Source organism: Euwallacea fornicatus, chromosome 15, assembly GCF_040115645.1.
Source record: "Euwallacea fornicatus isolate EFF26 chromosome 15, ASM4011564v1, whole genome shotgun sequence".
NCBI lineage: Eukaryota > Metazoa > Arthropoda > Insecta > Coleoptera > Curculionidae > Euwallacea > Euwallacea fornicatus.
The window spans coordinates 2,672,386-2,691,867 of record NC_089555.1 but is presented as its reverse complement, the minus strand read 5'-3'; the positions used below and the strand labels follow the sequence as shown (position 1 = coordinate 2,691,867).

The 19,482-nt window shown below is 37.0% G+C and overlaps 2 protein-coding genes across 8 annotated transcripts in view; both read left to right on the top strand.

Moving 5' to 3' along the window:
* The first annotated feature begins 474 nt into the window (after nt 1–474).
* On the top strand, nt 475–7,240 carry GABA-B-R3 (gamma-aminobutyric acid type B receptor subunit 3). Its single transcript, XM_066290600.1, has 13 exons — nt 475–802; nt 898–1,040; nt 1,415–1,552; nt 2,356–2,631; nt 2,689–2,754; nt 2,812–2,970; nt 3,022–3,225; nt 3,277–3,337; nt 4,858–4,992; nt 5,047–5,162; nt 5,212–5,334; nt 5,608–5,886; nt 6,098–7,240. The coding sequence occupies exons 1-13, from the start codon at nt 496–498 to the stop codon at nt 6,929–6,931; spliced, it is 2,841 nt and encodes a 946-aa protein (XP_066146697.1). The 5' UTR covers nt 475–495; the 3' UTR covers nt 6,932–7,240.
* A 987-nt stretch (nt 7,241–8,227) lies between these two features.
* Nucleotides 8,228–19,482, top strand: part of LOC136343725 (neuropeptides capa receptor-like) — a 60,307-nt gene continuing 49,052 nt past the window's right edge. For 2 of the 7 annotated variants that reach the window (XM_066290634.1, XM_066290628.1), the window contains exons 1-3: nt 16,824–17,165; nt 17,217–17,377; nt 17,712–17,855. In XM_066290634.1, the coding sequence (XP_066146731.1) occupies nt 17,230–17,377; nt 17,712–17,855 (292 nt within the window). In that variant the 5' untranslated portion in view covers nt 16,824–17,165; nt 17,217–17,229. Of the gene's footprint in view, nt 8,382–15,973; nt 16,174–16,822; nt 17,166–17,216; nt 17,378–17,711; nt 17,856–19,482 lie in introns of those variants that run through there. The other 5 variants (XM_066290629.1, XM_066290632.1, XM_066290633.1 and 2 more) reach the window with 5 other exon arrangements.

The window sequence follows — 19,482 nt, the reverse complement described above, 5'->3', positions numbered from 1 at the left end:
ACATTTTAAATATGACGTCTTGCTAAGACTAGAAAACAATTAAAGTTTTGGATTGGAACAGATCTATAACTACAACGCAAGATTGTTACAAATGTCCCTAATTTAAATATTTAAAAAACACTATTTTATAGCGTTGTTGATGATTCTGTGATACCTTGCTTGTACATTTCTCTAAAATTCGCCACCTTGCATTAAAAGTTTCGCTATTAACGACCTTAAACCGCACTTTGCATAAAAAAATATTTTTGCCCGAAATAATTAAATTAAAACACGGAATAAGGAAAGAATGTGTCTCAATTCCTTCTTTATAAGGCTACAAAAGAGAAACTGCTTTGTCTGCAAATTACCGTTAGCCGTTTCTCAAGTTCAGGGGGCGCGGCAAATTCAAGTGGTGCTCAACTCGCGGTCTTGGCCGCATTCATCACTTTCAAAGAGCCGCAGTCTTTTTATTGTTCTAATCCAGACTAGTTCAGGGGAATATCTATAAGTGAAATTATGTCGATCATGCATCCCCTCCAACGGTCTTTTTGTATACTTTTCATCTCACTGGCATTCATATTTTTCATAATTCATCTAAGAAAAAACCGGAAACAAAGCTTTTTTCCAAATGTGAACTCTTCTCCATCTCTGTACGACGGATTGTTTGCCGGCTTTAACGATGTGGGAAATTCCAGTGAGACGAACCCAAGGGAAATAATATTTGACGTAGTAAAACTTTTAAAAACGTCCTTTTTCGAGCTAAATGACAACAAAAGTCGGACTTTTCATGGGGACGGAGGCTCTGAACGCATTTACGTGTTGGGTAAGTGGTTCCAATTACATGAAGCCAGACAGGGAACGTATTATAATTAACTCAATCTTAATGAGGAATTTATTACTCAGAAATGGGATTTTTAGGTCTTTTCGATCTAACGTCCAAACACGGAGAGCAAAAAGATGGTGCCAGTGAATTTATGGCGGCAAAACTGGCGGTACGACACATTAACGCTCTTAAAATCCTGCCAGGGGACGAATTAGTCCTGCTAGTTAATGACACCCAGGTAAAATATTGTTCCTTGTTTGCATTACCTCATTGTGGGAATAAATTTTAATAATTTATATAAGCGCAACACAACAAAATATTCGTCTGGGAAATGGTGCGTATCATGCCGCGGAGAGTTATACCAAACTGATAAGCAATATCGTTCTTGTGCCAAATTATTATTATTGTGGGAAAATGCGCCCATATATTAAATAAAATGTCCGGTTAAAAATGAAAAACGCTGATAATTTATTCCCTAGATAGACGATTATTTTCGGCCAAGTAAGATTCTCAGTCTTTAATAAATGAATATTATTCTTGACCCTTTAAGGGTATTAAACGAACTTCCGTATTTTTTTAACGCAAATTTATTCAATTCACTTTTTCCACCAGTGCGATCCTGGAGTGGCCATAGATAGATTGTTTCACGCCATTTACTCTGAACACAAGATCATGATGTTGTTGGGATCAGGTTGTTCCAATGTGAGCGAGGCTCTGGCCCATATCGTCCCTTATTGGAACATAATACAGGTGCGAGCCCTAAGGGTAATTAATTCTAAGATAGCAGCTCCATGTAAGTACGAAGGGTGCAGAGACGTTCCTAAATATACGATGCAAGTTTAAGAGGATTTTCCATAGCGTGTTAAAATAAGCAAGCCCGGTGTTTCAGTTGGGGTTTGTGCGGAAATGTTTAATCAGCGGTTTCTAACACTTCATTTCTCAACCAATCAAGTCGCAAATTTCGCTGTCTTCAGAGCATGTTAAAGGTATTACTCACACCGAAACTCATTGGTGCAGAAGGTCTATTTTAGCTGAAAGAAATTTCCAAAATTTGGAAAGATTTTTTTATGTTTAAATCTTCATGCAGTAAAATAAAGTCGCTCCAGGCCTTTATTTCTCAACCAATCGAGTCTCAAATTTCGATGTGTGCACACTAGATTTAGAGGATTACTCACACCAAAACTCACTAGTGCAGAAGGTTTATTTTGACTAAAACAGTTTTTCAAAGATGGGAAAATTCCGTTTGATATCTAAAATGGATATGAACAGTTTTCTTATTTCGACTCGAAGAATTACCCCATAAATTTGCACGAAGCCTCTACGAAGTAGAAACAATATATAAGCTATAGAGAGTAACAAGTTTTGAATGAATCTTCAGTGTTTCAAAGAATTCGGAACTATTGAGTATAGAGTGTAATAAATTGGGGCAATAAATCGAAAAACGATTCGTTAAACCCTTTGTTTGTCCGCTTATTAAATAATACCAATTACTTCTTAAAAGGAGTATTATTAAACAGGTGGAAAAACAATAAATTTAGTCTTGTATTTTTTAGATCTCCTATGGATCTAGGTCTCCGGTGCTCTCGGATAGACGTCAATTTCCATTGTTCTTTCGCACAGTGGCACCTGATTCCTCCCACAACATCGCCAAATCGAATTTCATAAAGCACTACAAATGGAAAGTGGTCGTCGCCTTCAGCCAGAGTGAGAATCAGTATTTGTTGCCTATTAACCACTTAATTACCGAACTGGAGAAGGACAATATCACCTGCATGTCGACTGTTACATTTTCACATGATAATTACAAGGAACAACTGGAGGTGCTGAAGGTACAGTATAGAATCACAATACGTTCACCATGACTTTTGAACCGAGAACCTTTTTAGCACCTGGATATCCGCATTATAATCGGCAGCTTCTCGCCGGCCTTAGCTCCACTCATATTTTGCACGGTAAATCTCTTAAATACCCATTTACTTTAAGAACCGACCACATCCCTGTACACTTAGGCCTATTCATTGGGAATGCTTGGTAACGAGTATGTCTGGATTCTGGAAAGATTCAACGTTACTCCATGGGAAGATAAAGCCAACTGCAGCCAGCACCAGATGTTGGCAGCTACAGAGGGGATTATCATGGTCGAAGACTTCGATCATAACGATGCTTTGGTACTAGAACAGCGTTAGTGTTATCCCCGAACGCAACATTATTTTATCCAGGAGGACGCTGACGCCCCAGACCTGCAAAAGCTGATAGGCCAGATGACCCTAACGGCGAAATGCAGCTATGACGCGATTTGGACAATGGCACTAGCGATTAAGGCGAGCAATGTTGGGTCCCTGCAAAGCTTCGATTATCTCAGAAGTGATATAACATGCAGCCTCTTTGAACTGATATCAAAACTGGCCTTTGTGGGGCTATCTGTAAGTGAGAACTTGCCGCGAGGCTTCTGGATAAGTTTGCATTGATTTCAGGGAGCTTTGAAGTTCGAAGGAGCGGATCGTTTGGGCGATTTGGTAATAAGTCAGCTGCAAGGTAAATCCATTTTTGATTTCGACACTAAGAAGAGAGTATAATTTGGTTTGTGCAAATATTTTTAAAAAAATAACAAAAACAGGAGCGTTGATATTTCAGGCAGAAGTTTTGTGTAAATAACAATTTAATTGCACGTACAAAGTGTACTTTAAACTAGTATTCCGCAAGGGCACAAAAAGTTTTAAATTGGAAATGTGAATGGAAAATCAACGCGTCGCGTTGTTTTCAAAACGTCAAAAGTGTTTTCGGCAACGTCGCGCAGCGTTTGTGTCAGTTTCGCCGCTGCGGTAGTGGATGAGCTGCCTGTCACGTAAGCCGAGATGTCGCCAGCGCTGTTGCCGTTGTGAACTGTAAATACCGTTTGTGACGATTTATTCCCTCGCATAATTCAATTCGACGTGGGCCTAACACCAAGTCAACGGCGCAACTCCTGCATTAACCCACCAATGGATCGTTGCTCTTATAATAATCAAAATGGAAACTAGCGCATTATGTTCTATGGTTAACGGAGCACATTTTCTCTTTCACATTTGCTCATAGTTCTATTTACAGATAAACATATCATTCAAAATGTATATTGCATATATCTGTGTTTGAAGATATTAAAAAAAAAACAAATTAAAATGAAATTCCAACATCCTCTAGTTCTTAAACAAAGGCGTTGCGGACTTACATTCATCAGAATTTTTTGTAATAAAATCAACTAAAGATTCGTCTTTTGAAAAAAGTACATGTATTTAATTAACATCCCGTATATTATCCTCTACTGCCATCAAGTGAATTGAATTTTTCTCTGGGTTTAAAGCTTTCAAAAAAATTTTGCCGGATTCGGCTTTAGAGAATATCCCTCTATATTTTATTCTAAATGAAACTGGGCAGACGCTCCAGCCGCTAAAACAATTAATTTGGAATCTCTGCCAGTGCTGTGCGTTTACAAGGGATTGAAAATATTTTATAGAAGCAAAAACAGGCTATAATAATTTATTTAGTGGGCTTTTAATTTATTTTCGAACCCTAACGAGGCATAGGGGTTAATAATCATTTATGTGCAAATTAGTAGCAAAAACTGGCAACAAACAAAAATAAGTTAATCGACTATAGCAAATTAGAGAGCTCGGCTTACCGGATATTTTACAGTAGGAATTTTATTTTATACCCGCTGTGAGGAGGGCTGCTTTTGTCTATTTTTAAATTTCTCTCAGGAAGTAAACATTTTCAAAACTTCATGTTTTTTAATCCGAAGAAATCTTCCTCGATTAGTGTCGGCTCGAAAGTCATAAGTAGCAACTCTGCTCTACAGCGCGCTGGTCAAATCTGTTCAACCTGAGCAAGGGAAAATTCTGTTTCCTATTGACAAATTAGGTGATAAAAATAGGATTGCCGGAATGTTTCATTTAAAATTAAATAGCTTTTTATGGTTCTTTGGAGAATAGTCTAATGCCCACCAGATTAAAGGCGCTCTTAAGAATATCTGACGTAGACTGCCATTCACCATTCAAGAACGTTTTAACGCTCTTTAGGAGGGAAGCTCAAGAAAGTGGCCCTGTACGACTCAGTTGAGAACAATTTGTCGTTCAATTGCCCCTTCTGTCTTCCAATTTCCTGGATCAGCGGCAGAGCCCCTCTAGCCCAAAGAATCGTCAAAACTTCTTTAGGTACCAAATTTCCCAATTTTTCATTTAACAATTCATAAGAACTTCTGCTGCAAGTAACAATCCCAAGAAGCTTATTCTACGCAGTGACCGGTATCTCCTGCATGGGAATCTGCTGTTCTGTGGTGTTCCTCTACTTCAACTTGAAATTCAGACACATCAAAACCATTAAGGTAAAAAACTCAGGATCAAAGGGCCATTTCAGTTCCTGATCTTTTGCAGCTCTCAAGTCCCAACTTAAACAACCTTACAGTAACCGGATGCATCTTTGTCTATGTTTCGGTGATCATATTCGGCCTCCACAGAATTGCCGATGCAGCCAGCTACTTCGAAGAGTTGTGCTTTGTAAGTCCCCGTCAAATGCTGAAATTAAAGATGACTCCATTGCACTTAAGCACGGGATATCAATCACGGCACTGTGAGAATTAAATGCACCTATTAGTCGCATATTAAAATTCGTGCTTTAACCCTTTTTGCACGAGCCCTCAATCACAATGCACATGTAATTAACCACAGCTGTGTTCAACTCGAATATGCGGTCGTGGTTAAAAAAACTCTCATCCCCAATCAATCTATATAAAAGATTAATTAACTATACCGTTTTTGTTCCAATTTCAGGCTCGAATTTACTTCCTCTCTGCAGGGTTCTCCCTAACTTTTGGTTCAATGTTCGCCAAATCGTACAGAGTATACCGTCTCTTTACATACAGTCTAATCCCGGTACTTAAAAACAAATTACTGAAGGACCAGCAGCTTATAGGGCTGATTTTAATCCCTCTCTTTATCGATTCCGTCACAATTGCTTTATGGAAAGCTGTAGATCCTCTTAGGAGACACATGCATGATCTCACTCTGGAGGTGGGCAAAGAAGACCCGAGGATTGTTTATCAATTACAGGTAAGTAATCTGATAAGCCTCGATGTCAGATACAGAGAATTGTGGATTTCACGTACACGCCCGCATTAACAAAGGGCCGTATATTATCTTACACAATTAATTGCAGAAGTGCAGGGGGTGTTTCCTCTTAGCTTCATATTTAATGGTCACAGCATAGCGCCATGAGTCGTAAATTTATATTCCAGGGAATTTTTTTCATTTTAAATTTTAGATAGAACTATGCCAGTGCAACAACACGACAGGTTGGCACGTAGCTCTCTTTGGCTACAAATCCATTATTCTCATCATGGGAGTCTACATGGCCTGGAAGACCCGCCATGTCAAAGTTCCAGCGTTGAACGACTCTCAATACGTGGGAATTTGCGTCTACAGCGCTGTGTTTTCCACCATTCTAGTCATAGCTTTCAGTTTCGTAACGGAATATTTCATTTTAAGCTTTATAGTCAAGACCACCAGCATTTTGGCTTCGGCAACAATTACCTTGGCTCTCATGTCTTTTCCTAAACTAAAATCACTCCTCTCTGGAAAAGGTTTGAATACCGAGATTGCGGTCATCGAAAGCATGGGCTTGAAGTTGGAAAGCAACACTAGAAGGTTCATTTTTGACGATCCTAAGGAGATGGTTTCCAGGCTAGAGATCCAGAACAAAGTGTTTAGGTGCGAGCTGGAGTCTCTGGATAGGGAAATAGCCAGGCTGGAAGGGCTTCTTGAGGGTTCCAACAGCAGCTCTAACAAATCAAGCAGTAACGTTCAAGTTTTTCCAGAGATACATTACCTAGATGTGCCGAGGGCCTCGTGGCCAATGTGGCAAAATCAATCCATTAAAGCGTTTTCCTCGGATAACAAGTTAAACAAGGCGAAAAGCGTGGAAAAGGGAAACTTTTTAGGGAAGCTCAAGAAGTTTTTTGGGAGTCTGGCTTCTTTGCATTACGATTTGGATCAGAAGCAGCTCAGCTCAAATCCAGAGATGTCCGATCGTGCATTTTTGCCCTGTAACGACGACATGAATAAGTCTGATAGTCACATACAAGGTCGGCCATTTTAGAATTTGAAGAGATTTAGGAAAGCTAATGTTAATCTCCACTATATTTTTAAGCAGGAGCTGACTAGGAAAGTGTATTATAATTCCTGTCCAGTTCCTGCTTAGTCTAACGTACGTGCATATTGTAATACAATGAACAATATGCCACATACATTTAAAAGTTTTCGGAGGGTAGAGTTTAGGGGATGTTTAGTTGAATTAAATGACATGTCAGGGAAGTTTTTGCTCCGGGAGAGCGGCACTAGCTAAACCCTATTTAGACAAATTGAGGAAACTAGATTAGTTGTGATAGGAAGTTATTATAAATTAGAGAGTTTGGAGATTAAACATGGCTTAAGTTTAATAGTGAATAAAAAATTTATCAGCAAGGACGCTTCTTCAACGCCGAAGCAGGGCTGAAGCGGGAGAAATGTGTAATAAACGTACACAATTTCAACTCATCTCATCTGCCTAAACTTAGGCAACCTACAATACAGTTTAGGTATCCTCCAGCATTTCACCTTACTACATATTGTCCGATGACTAGATTTGTTACGGGGGTATAAACTCGAGAACTGATATTCAAAAATCAACTTTTAGGAATGCGCATTTTTCGCTCACAGGACAGCTTCCTAAGGCATACGATGGCTGTAGCTCTCTAACGTGTTCAAATTGCGTGGAAAATGAATGAATTTTGTTTATTATCAATTTTTTAAAGCCCCAAAGCACATGTACGTACCCACTGTGTGTACTCACATGTCTGATCTGGTTCACGACTGCAAACACGTGTTGGCAGATTGCCCAACAACCTCCCCTCATTTTGAAATGAACGCCCCCTTACTTTGGCGACTTTGCCGCTAACTTTTTTTACTCGCAGGGAATATATTGTCGGTCTTAATCAGTCTTTATGCCCCCCAATCGAAAACTGTAACACGACCTTTCAGTCGGTGAAAATACATATGTAAGCGATATCATCTTTGGCGAAAATTTTATGATTAATAGTGGCTTTTGATACCTTCAACTTTTATCTATTCCTGCATTAACTAATAATATGAAAGTCGTTAATATTTTAACTGCATTCGTCCAAGTTTCATTCAGTCCATTTTTAATGGCCAAGTAAATCCCCATTTTGTTGCTTTGATTTTTTTTGAGACATACGTGAATTGCTAATCTGATTTACAACTGGATAGATTGACAGGCAGGGATCCCCCGCAAGTAAACTCCTTAAACGAGAATGCAACAGTCAGACGCATTGAAAGCTGTACGGATCGCTCCAGGAAGCGAAACTTTGGAGATTTCGTCCAGTATATGACGCGCGATTCGTCTGAACAAGTTGTACAGCCAAATCCAAAGTGTTTGGTATCGGAGTATTCGTGGCGCGTCAACTTTTTGGAGTTCGTAACTTTGGAAAAATAGTGCTCTGTGATATGTTACCTTACGATGTAGCAGAGAAACGTAGTTTCAGGGAGTATTGGTAAGTGTATGATTGTAGGAGAACTGAGATCGACGATCTCATCCTCACGGAATTTTTAGCTAACGAATGTTTCATTTAGAGCGAATTTGCAACATTTAATAACACGGTTCCTATTTTTATTACGCATCAGATAATAACGAATTTGATGGAAATTAACGAAAATTTGCGTAATTGGGTTGTCAGTTCGTTAAAGAATGAGAAAAATGAAAAAAAATTAAATTCTTGACGCAATGGTGAAGCCCACCTATGTTTACGTCTGTCTATGGGAAATGCGTTCGACGATTATGCAGCCACTATAACGACGAAAAATTTGAAAATTTGTCTCTGTAAGAAAATTCATGAGGAAAATATTAACTCGGCTACTGTTAAAATGGCAACACATTCGGTTTTATCAGAACTAGATATCAACTTTAATGCTTTAAATTAATGATGAAAATAACAGTCTTCAGTCTTGAAGATATTCCAGTGATGTTACCTCATCTGCTTTCATGTAGTGCCGAACTTTCAGATTTTTCTTATTTTTAATTTTTATATAATTAAACGACTATATTTTCGATGCAGCCTGTCACACCCTAATATTCCTGCACCATTTGATTAAGAGTTTTACATGAGACGCGCATCTTCTCCTAAAAAAAGACTTATTACTTAGGCAAATGTAAAAAGTTTTTAACTCATCTTGGTGATATTCATTGCCAGCGGGCTTGAACGACAACCAAGAAGTTCCTAATAAAATACTAAAAATTCATGCAGGAAAGACAAGAAAATCCTCTATGGAATTATGATACAAGCATATTCCCAAAAGCACCCGACCTGATACACACAAAAAAAAAAACAGAAAACAATACATTATTTTTCACCATAGTTTCTTTTGAGATTGATATACTTTTCCACCGATATTCTATGGATTCTGAAACTTGTTTATAATAAGTTCGAATGTTTTAAAATAGGCAGTATAGGATTTCACCTTTTCATTATTGGCAAATCTCTTTCCACCGAGCCATTTTTTTAACTTTAAAAATAGGAAATAATCTGAGGGGGATAAATCTGGCGAATATGGTGGATAAGATAAAAAGTTCAAAACCAAGTTGATATTGGCTATCCCGATGACGAGAGTGTTGGCTGGCGCGTTGTCTTGAAGATACAAAACTTTCTTTTTCGCCAAATGTGGTTGCTCTTTCCTAATTTCTTCACTCAAGCGCTGCAATAAACTTGTATCATTTTCTTCGTTTATTATTTTATCTGTAGGGAGATAAGCAATGAAAATTATCCCACGTGCCTCCCAAAAAACCGACGCCATCACTTTTCCTCCAGATGAGGCGGTTTATGTCTTCTTTAGAGCTGATTCTCTCCTTTGAGTCCATTGTTTTGACCGTCTTTTCGGTTTTAGGCGTGAAATGGTGGACTAATACTTTATCCATGATTATAAAACGTCGTAAAACTCGGCTTTATTTCTGCGAAACTTTGCCAGACACTCCCTTGAAACATCCTCACTGTGCTGTTTTTATTCATCTTGCTTTCTCCTATTCAATTATTCGGTCAAAATGCGATGTCCAGTACTTTGTGAAATGCGTATTACGCCTTCTAACTCGCGCATTTTCAGTTGACTGCCTTCCAGTACAGTTTTGTGGTTTTTCACCGCAATGTCTGAAGTGGTCAAATCTGGACGTCAGTGTGTCGACCACTGCGAAGGTCATCTTACTAGCTCGTACGATTAAGTGTAAACTCTGCTATCCAATATTTTATAGTTGTTAATGAAAGAGCAGATTCCCCCAGGGTCGAATCTAGGTGTTGGAAGAAAGTATTAAATAACTTATCGATGACCCATTTTTTTCCATGTTCCCAAAATCTTTAAAAGCGTTTATTAAAAAAGACTCGAAAACAAACACAAATCATGTAACACCCTCAAATTTTAGACATAAACCTTATAAAGTTAGGTTTTTGTATTATAAGCAAATTTTTAACAAAAAAATCGTCATCTATAAGTGAAGTCGGGCATTTCTGGGGCTATTCTCGTTAGTGTTTTGTGGATAATTCGTGAGTCTCCTCAAATTTATTTCGGATACAATTTCGGCGATTTCAACCTACTCGACATTACCGAGCGGCTTTAAATGTCTACCACCCCACTCCTGCCCACTTTTACCTTTTTAACAAATTATAATTTATTTATTCAAAACCTGCATTAAATAGGGCAAAATTAACTCTTTTTTGACATTTATTTATTTTTTTAAACGTTACCTACGTTACTGTTAGCGCCAAATGCCTGAGTTGTGCAAATTGAAACACGAGTCAAGTAACACCTTAGGTTAAAATTCTTTCAAAACTACGTTTAATGGTGCATTCGAACTCAAAATTTATTGATTAGATTTTGAGACAAGTAGTTATGAATTTGGTAAAAAATGCAATAAAAACTCAATTAAATAAGACATAAACATTGAAAAAACTTGTTTGTTGATTGGAAATTGGATTACTCTATTATTTGTTCACAAACAGTCTTTGGTTATTTTTACTTATCATTTTATTTCATTTTTTGCGTTTTCACTGCGGCCGGATCAAATACAAATTAAGGCCATCAACACATTTTCCCCGCATATAGCTTGTTGAGCTAAAGAGCTATATAAAACATAAGAAGAGCAATAATAAACTTAATGCATTTTTATGGGAGCTCTAAGCCAATAATGGTCAAAGCTTTTATATGACAAAGAGAGGGATACATTTACGAACTTCCAAGGAGCTTTTTATACGACTAGGTGAGAGATAATATTGCATTCCGAAGCTTTTGAACTATTTCATCTTCTCATGAAATAACTGCTATTGACCCCTCTGGCTCAAAGCGGCGCGTAGAGAAAAGAACTTTGAATCAACGTTTAAAGGTTATCTTTAATTAGAATCCCTGAAGTGATAAAACGAACACTGAAGTTCCTGGACCGAGCCTGACTAATCGCGAAAGCTTCTTAAAATTCAAGTAACGTTAGTATAAAGCTTTAACTATCTAAGGGTTTGCCTAACGTCATTTTAGCAAGGCTTATTTAATTCTGGGAATTTAATTTGCCCAAGATATTTTACTATAGTAATACTGTCCATCACTTCTATGTATACTTCTGTGCAAAAATCTCTACGATTCAGTTTACCTCCGGTGCAAATTTCGTCCAAATCCTCGAGCAGGACGTTCTGGCTTTAATTTGGGCAATGGCAGATGCAATTATGAAGATTTTAATCGGTGTGTACTTTGGGAATTAATGAGAGATTAACAATGCGGCTTTGGCTGATGTTCAGACAGTTGTGTGAAACAGCCCCATTACAATTCAAACACCAATGTAATATAGATAGGGTGCGAAAAATAGTTTCCTACTCGACTAAATAACAATAATTCCATCGTTAACTTCGTTATTACTCTATTACACAAATAGATTATCCATTACCTAGAAACAAACGTGGGGATATTAACATGTAAACGCATCACGCTATTGATGGGTTATGATTATACACTATGTCCGCTTCCGTATCAATAGGATTGTTTAACAGGTTTTGGTAACTTTTATAAATTGGATGCGAATGATATGCATTAGTTTATTGATGACTAAAGTCGAGTTGCAAGGCAGGATTAATTAAATTCGACAGAGCTATAGGAATGGCGCATCACACCACTAACAATCGGCAGCCGATTAATTAATCCCCCTCTTCCACCCCAAAATCCCTGCAATTTAAGTTCGATTCCTTTAGAGCCCTTCAATTATCATTATCGAGTTAATTAAATTTCTCATCCTATAGTGCTTCTAACTACCCCGAACGGCCTTGAGACGTCCAATTTTCATGCCTTATTGAAAAATGTCTCTTGAACAACCTGCTTAAACATTGGGAAAGTCGTGGGGCCTTCTTTAGGACGCCGCTTCACAAGTGAGAGCGCACGGAGCAAAACCTCCAAATGCAAATTGGCCGTCGACATTTTGGTTGATTAAAGCAAACCCAAACCATTTATATTCAAATGGAACTACCATAAATAAATTATAGTTTTGTATACGGAGCGATCTATTATTAATTGATATTGTGAGGGTGAAGGGTTGGCATTGTTCCCTGTTTCGGTGTCACAGCTTGATTTCAAAATGAAATGCTTGAAAGTTTGCATAAGCACAATGTTACATGAGTAACCGATGGGAACATAAATGGGATATCCTTCTGCTCAATTAATTTATCCTTCGCCGTCCCAGGGACGAGTCTTTCCCGGCCAAATTACTCTCGAAATCTCTGTTGTTGATTAGTAAATCAGGTTTTCCGATGGGAAAGCACAGCAGTTTTCTTAAATAGTTTAATTCGACATTAATTAAACACGCACACCTGGGACCAGGGCTACAGTGTTAAATTCGTAAAATACGTGTAATTTATTAAATACATCAAATTTGATGAACTGGGTCCGTGTAATTTATTAAATTGATCATAGTTGGTACACTAGATACGCGTAGTTTATTAAATACGTTAAACAGGATAGACGAACTATGTGCAATTTACTTTTTATGTAGAATCATTGAGCCTCGAGTAGCTCGTATATTTTTCTGGAAGTATAATGAATTTTTTACTGCACTGCATGATACCGCAATTTAGTTTAAAAGTTTGGTGGGTGTCCTGCCATTCGCTTGATTAATGGCGGCTGATGTAATTTTAAATTTAAATCAGCGTTACTCGACCAAAATAACGTTAAATCAAATCTTCCTCAGTTTTATGCCTTGAGTACTACGAGGCTGGACAAAATAACAGATTTCGATATTATGCTGAGGGACCGGTTATGGACGTGTATGGTAATATTATTATCAGGTGGGGGAAGTTAAAATCAGCCCTTTTTGAGGTCAAAAAACCAACTACACACATTTACCGTTCACCATTTTGTTCAGAAAGTGGTAGTTTACCCTGTATCCTTCAAAATACATTCTTTTACTACTAAAATGTTATAATTGGCAAAATAATGTTTTAAAACTCTATACACAAGTATTTGGATGCCAATTATTCTCTAGGTTTCCAAACAGTTTTGTTGCAAGAGATAAATTGCCTACATACAAGTGACTGCGGTAACTGCGAGAAAGACTATCTCGTAAAAGCAGCAACAAAATTGTAAATTAAATGTGTCTCTTTATACTAAAAGGATTTCCTTTGAATGCGCGAACAGAAGACGCGAAATAATGGCAAGAATAAAACCGAGAAAATGCCTCGTTTTACCTGTTACATAAAATAAAAAAAACGGTAATATTATTGTATTGATCTATTTATCTTATTTTGCAATTTTCTCAGCAATTTTGTCAAACAAATTTAACGATCTAAAGCGGTTTTATTACGTGCACGTAACTATTAACCGCCTCCTGTAGCTACCAACGCGAGTCCACAAGTGGCTAGACGATTTGAAGGAGACTGGGAACACCCTGTATACATCACCCATCCCACACACCATATCGTCTTTGATTTAAATATTTACCTAAAGGGAACAATAATTTCGCAAATATAATCAAACTCGACGAAGCTTCCACGAATAGAGCTCTTAATATTAATCCATTTCACGTTAATTCCATAACAATCGGAAATGATTGCTGAATCTATAACTGTCAAAAGAGCTTAAGCGAGAACAGAAAACCGTTTCGAATTGCGATATAAAGAGCAATGGTTAGAAAAATGGGAATAAATCTCTTTTTACCGGATGTATGGGCAATTTTTATTTCAGTGTCAGCTCAAATGATAGTTGTAAAACTTCCGTTTCAAACGAATTTAGTTTCAATCTCCTGGATTTGGCTTGCCATCAGAGAATTGAAATCAAGTTTAATTTCAAGAGGATTCCGGCAATTTCCTAATAATCATTCCGCCCAACTAAATTAAAATTTATCATAAAATTTCCATTCCTTAACGAAAAGGAAAATTTCACATCAGATTTTCGGCAAAGTTAGAGGCAAAACAAATATTTAGTCACAGAAAGGTTCTGATACTTAGTTTCTCATAATTATAACGTAAGCAGAGTCGTTTTGAAGTGTCTGGAATCCTCCACAAATAATAAAATCTTTTGAAGTGATAAATCCCAAAGTCTGGAAGATTCCCGAATCCGGATAATGGCAAGATTATCAACATTGAAATATGCATAAACCGCCTATATGGCGCTCCAGAGAACAAACAAACTGAATTTATTATGTGAGGCTCTAAAGGCTGAAAGAAAATACGCAACTTTTATGAAAAACAAATAGCAGAAAGATTTTCCTAACAAGTATCAGGAGAATTACTCCACACGTAAAAGAACTGATATTGTCACATATGGAGTGATGAAAGATTTATTTCATAGTATACAGTGGAAAACTTCACAAATATGTTTTACATATTTTTGTTAGTCGAAAATCGTATAAATATGTATTTCAGAGGAAAATAATTTGTTTTGTACATATTAGAATAACACGTTCTTTCAGACCCATAACAGTTGTTCTTGATGACTATATGGTGAATGCGCAACGACTTAAGACCCATAACGATTCTTCTTAATGATTATATGGCGGAAGTGTTATTGTGATTGAGTAAGCTCTAGAAATATTAACGAAGAGAATACCTAATTTTACGTTTATTTGAGCGAAAGAGTGTTAATTGAGACCCATAATGATATTTTTTCTTTATGGTTGGATGACGAATGCGCGCTTATGATTGTAATAATTAAAGATAAATTTGGTTCTCTCTTGCCACAATTAATTAAACTTCCTAGTCAACTGAAACTAAACTATATCTACCGGGTTAGGTAGCAGCTCGCACCACAGGGAATTTGATATTGCATTATGTATGACCGAGTTGAACTTCAGGTTAATCCGGGAATAATATAAATAACAAAATTCCAGCAAATTTGACTCTACGCAACCGGAAAACTCTACTTTATAACTATCTCGCCTCGTATTTTATCGCGTTAAAATATACGTAAACGGATTTATGTTTACCTAGTATAAATAAAATAATATTTGCCGTCACACTAAAAGAGTATAACTGGAGGTTGTTTCATTAACATCGACTATGCAAACATTAACACCTCTATTCCTATTTTATGGAAAATGGTTTTTGTAATCTTTTCGTTTTCGGAAGACGCAATTTAATCTAATTGACCAGCCGCAGTAGAGCAATATAATGGTTCAAAATAAATAAAAAACCTGTTTTTTTTCATGATTTTTTTCTTGAAAACTGTGGCAAAAAACTAGTCTTTCCTGAAAAGGACAGGTCTTATTCGATGCATCCGAACACGTTTGCAACTTTGTAAAATTAATTTTGCTTGCGAACTTTAACAAATAGCAACGAAAGTTCCTTTTTTAGTATACAAATTTAAATATTTAGTACCTCGTAGCTCAGCAATAAGGGATAGATAGAAATTTTAGATCACAAGTTCCTTGATTTCTGCTGATTTTCTTCACACTATGAGAATATTGGAGAAAACACAGGGTGGTGGGTGAGTTAATATTTATTTTATACTGTGGCACCATCTATCAAACCTTGATTGTACTGGGATTTCTTGCGCTAACTTTCTTGACAGAGTGGTGATGGAAGTTTTCGGCATATTTAATTTCACGTATATAGGTATTTTTCAGATTACACAAAGTGGTTGTAGAATTTTAATTAAGTTGTTGTCGCAATTTCAAAAGATCCATCATAGTGAGCTGTTGCTCACGAATTGATTATAACAAACTGTCCCGTTTTGGATTACGGAAATTCTCCGTGCAATAGCCCGAACAGCCCCAACTCGGAGTGGAATAACAAATATTGACATGAGGGGATGTTCCCGTCTCTCCACAGGAGAGAGGTAAGTAAAAAAAGGGTCAAAATTTGTTTTTACATGTAGTGCAATCTGCATTCATTAGATCTGAAAGAAGAATGGATAATAACGGGTTTGAGGTTCTCTAATAGGGCGGATTAGTATCAACGTTTACCTTTTCAGTAGACAACAAACTACGAAACAGACAACAATGCTAATCAGTAGGCATGACAGTCATTTTGTCACAAAAATCCCTTTCACTGCGTCTTCCCGAATATAGCCCAATTTCAGACAAATATTTTGCTACTGCGTTCATCTCTTAATTTAGATACCAAAGTAGGCCTTAGGTAGAAACCCAAATGACCCCCAAGACTCATCGTTCAGGAAAGAACTGGGAGTTTAATTTTCGTACCGAAATTTTGGTGTGACTGTTGAATTGTCCCCGATTGTACCTGGATTTTGCCCTTCGGGAATGTATATTCATTTACGTGCAATTTGCCGCCGCCAAAAAAAGGGAAATTATGTCTCATTTAGCATGGGATTTGCCGAAGTAAATACGCACGAACTAAACTATTCAAAGGGCAAATTTGATACCAGTTAATATCCGCCCAATAAAAATGCTAATTAGGAAAAAATACCTGGGCTGTCCAAAATCATCAGAACGGGCGGTGACACGCATAGCATAAGTTATCGGCCTGCTCCAGTAAAAAGTGTTAAAAACAAAACATATCTCTGCTTTACAATTTAAAGAACAATAATTTGGTTTGCGCGTTAATAGATAACTTAAATTTGTTTATCTTTTTAAATCCAAATTAACTCTAAATTAGGGATTACTTTTGCGACGGTGAGGTGATGTTTGAGAAGCACGTCCGTGCATAATTTAATATTTTTTGTAAGTGAAGTATCGTGCAGGATAATGCCCAAAATGATTGAAATTGCGTATAGGAAAACCGGCTTAATTCAATCCCATTGATGTTGGTTGGAGCGGAAATCCTTTCTGGTAAAATGAAGAACATCGATCTGCACATAAGATTAAATAGGTAGGCCCAAGAATACGCATTTTAATAAATAGGATAATTATTTGTTCCCAGATAAGGATCTGGGATGGAACTGTACGACGAGCTAATCTATTCCTGCGCAAACCGCTACATGAATTTAACGAATGTAACTACAAATCCATGGCCCTACATTGCCTGCTTCAATGGTCCTCAGACCCAAACCCAAGATTTGGGGATGACTATTTTGATCACTGGTAAGAGTCCCGGGGGAGCACCGGTCTCAATGAATTCAAATGTATATGTATGAGCTTCATATTCACCCACTAAAACACTCTGTATCTGTAATTTTTTTATAAAATTACACAAAATTGGCTCACAAATAGACGAATGTCATATTAACTTGCTCCATCCCTTTCTGTTTAAGAGAACTAAAAAGGGACCATGGTGTTTTTCTAACAGTGAGGTGTTCATGTTCCATTTAAAGTGTTGAAGTGGTTGTCTAAAGTTCAGGGCAGCGGTAGTCTGTGCGCGTTCTCCATATTATCAAGAACTTTTACTAATTCAGAAATTTTTTGTTTTTTTTTTCAGTAATTAATGGCATAATCTTCGTGACAGGAGTCCTGGGCAATATAGCTGTGTGTATAGTTATAATCAAACAGCCCACCTTGCACACCGCAACGAATTACTACCTGTTCAACCTGGCAATGTCCGATATCACCCTCCTGATATTTGGTAAGTGTTCACGGTTTTATTAAAGGAATAAACTTCCACAAACATCAAGAGAATAGCTGACAATAGGAGACCTTACTGTGCAGAATCTAATCTAAATTGTTATTTTATAGTCATTAGTAATTATTCGTAACATGAAACCACCCATCAGAGTTCCACACTCGTGATCCGACATTTCTAATAACACGCAGTTACATCCTCCCACAGGAGATTAAAGCTCGTGATTTTGTGTATCAAGACAGGATCGTGTGTGTAGAACCACAATTGAAAGGACCTTTATCTTTCTAAATTGTTTGAATAACGAAGCTCAAAAAAGGACTGAACAAACCCTCAAATGGGGCTGTGTATTTGCTTCGCTTTGAGCAGAAACGCACTAAGCAATAACACATCGATTTTAATCTTAATGTTAGTATGAAAACCACCGAGAGAACATCATGTATTCTCAACGAATTGTGGGGGGCATTATTTTTAAAGCGTTCCTGCCGCCATCATGGAACATGTTTTACCAGGCCGATGCCATATTCCGAACAACGAAGCTCATCCATAATTTAGCATAATAATGGCTCTAAACTTAAGCGAGCACGCACAACTCATCTCTTTTTTGTTCAAGTTATTAAAGGAAGCCAAATTGCTACATTGTCCAATAGTTATACAATGTATATCAAAACGGGCATAATAGCCCCCTTACGCGGAGGTGTTTAGATTGCGTTTGGATATTGACATATGCAAAGGGTATAGAAGGCAAATGAGTTATTTAATAAAGTAAACTTTATCATTGTTTAACTTAATTTCTGGAAGTCACTATAACCTGAATTTTAATGCTTTGTTATAAAAAAAAGGTGAGGTGGGAACATGATGAACTGCTTGACATTTTTTTCGCCGCTACTAAGCTCAATATTCAATATTAAGGAAATTGATTTTCGTTACTAATTGGAAGATTCTTATTTCCAAATCAGTGATTTTTATACCTAAATAGTATGCCAGATTAATGAAATTTAGTTTAAAAACTTTACTCCCTGCTAGAATATATGAAATTCCGTTAGGCACGACAGAGTGTGTCCAAGGTAAAGAAGTCCCGCATGGGGATCTATCATATTGATTTCCTGTGGGATATATTGGCACCTATACATTTTTGCCCTGTCTGTTCCCCAAACATAGCTTCGCTAATTTTTTTCTTTCTAGCTCAGTTCATTCAAATTTTTTCTTGGGGCTCGGAATTTCGTTTCGGTCGAAATACCTGTAAAATTCATTTATTTGAGCCGTGAAATTGCCCCCGCAACTCGCGCTTCTCTCCCATTTAACGCAGTCTGCATTTACAGTGTGTTTAATTTCAACCCGTATAACTTTAATAGCATTTTAAACGTTCAAAAATAATGTCAGTTTGCTATATAAACCAACGTCCAGTAAGACTTCTTCTGGCAAATACAGAGAATTCAAATTTAATTTAAAAAATGGAAAATATTAAATTCCTTCTAAAATTGTTAGAGATTTTTTAATGAAATTTTGGATATGTTAGCGGCAATAGACGATGCATATGTTTTATTTGAAAATGTTTTTTTAATTTTTCTAGCCGCGTGCCTACCTCTATATTAGAAAACATTTTGTTATGTGTGATATGATGGTGGCTTTT

What these genes read in the sequence shown, in the direction of transcription:
- GABA-B-R3 (XM_066290600.1), top strand. Translation starts at nt 496, where the DNA reads ATGTCGATCATGCATCCCCTCCAACGGTCTTTTTGTATACTTTTCATC. An exon ending in TCGATCATAACGATGCTTTG is followed by an intron (nt 2,971 to 3,021) that starts GTACTAGAACAG and finishes TATTTTATCCAG; the next exon opens with GAGGACGCTGACGCCCCAGA. An exon ending in AATCGTCAAAACTTCTTTAG is followed by an intron (nt 4,993 to 5,046) that starts GTACCAAATTTC and finishes TTCTGCTGCAAG; the next exon opens with TAACAATCCCAAGAAGCTTA.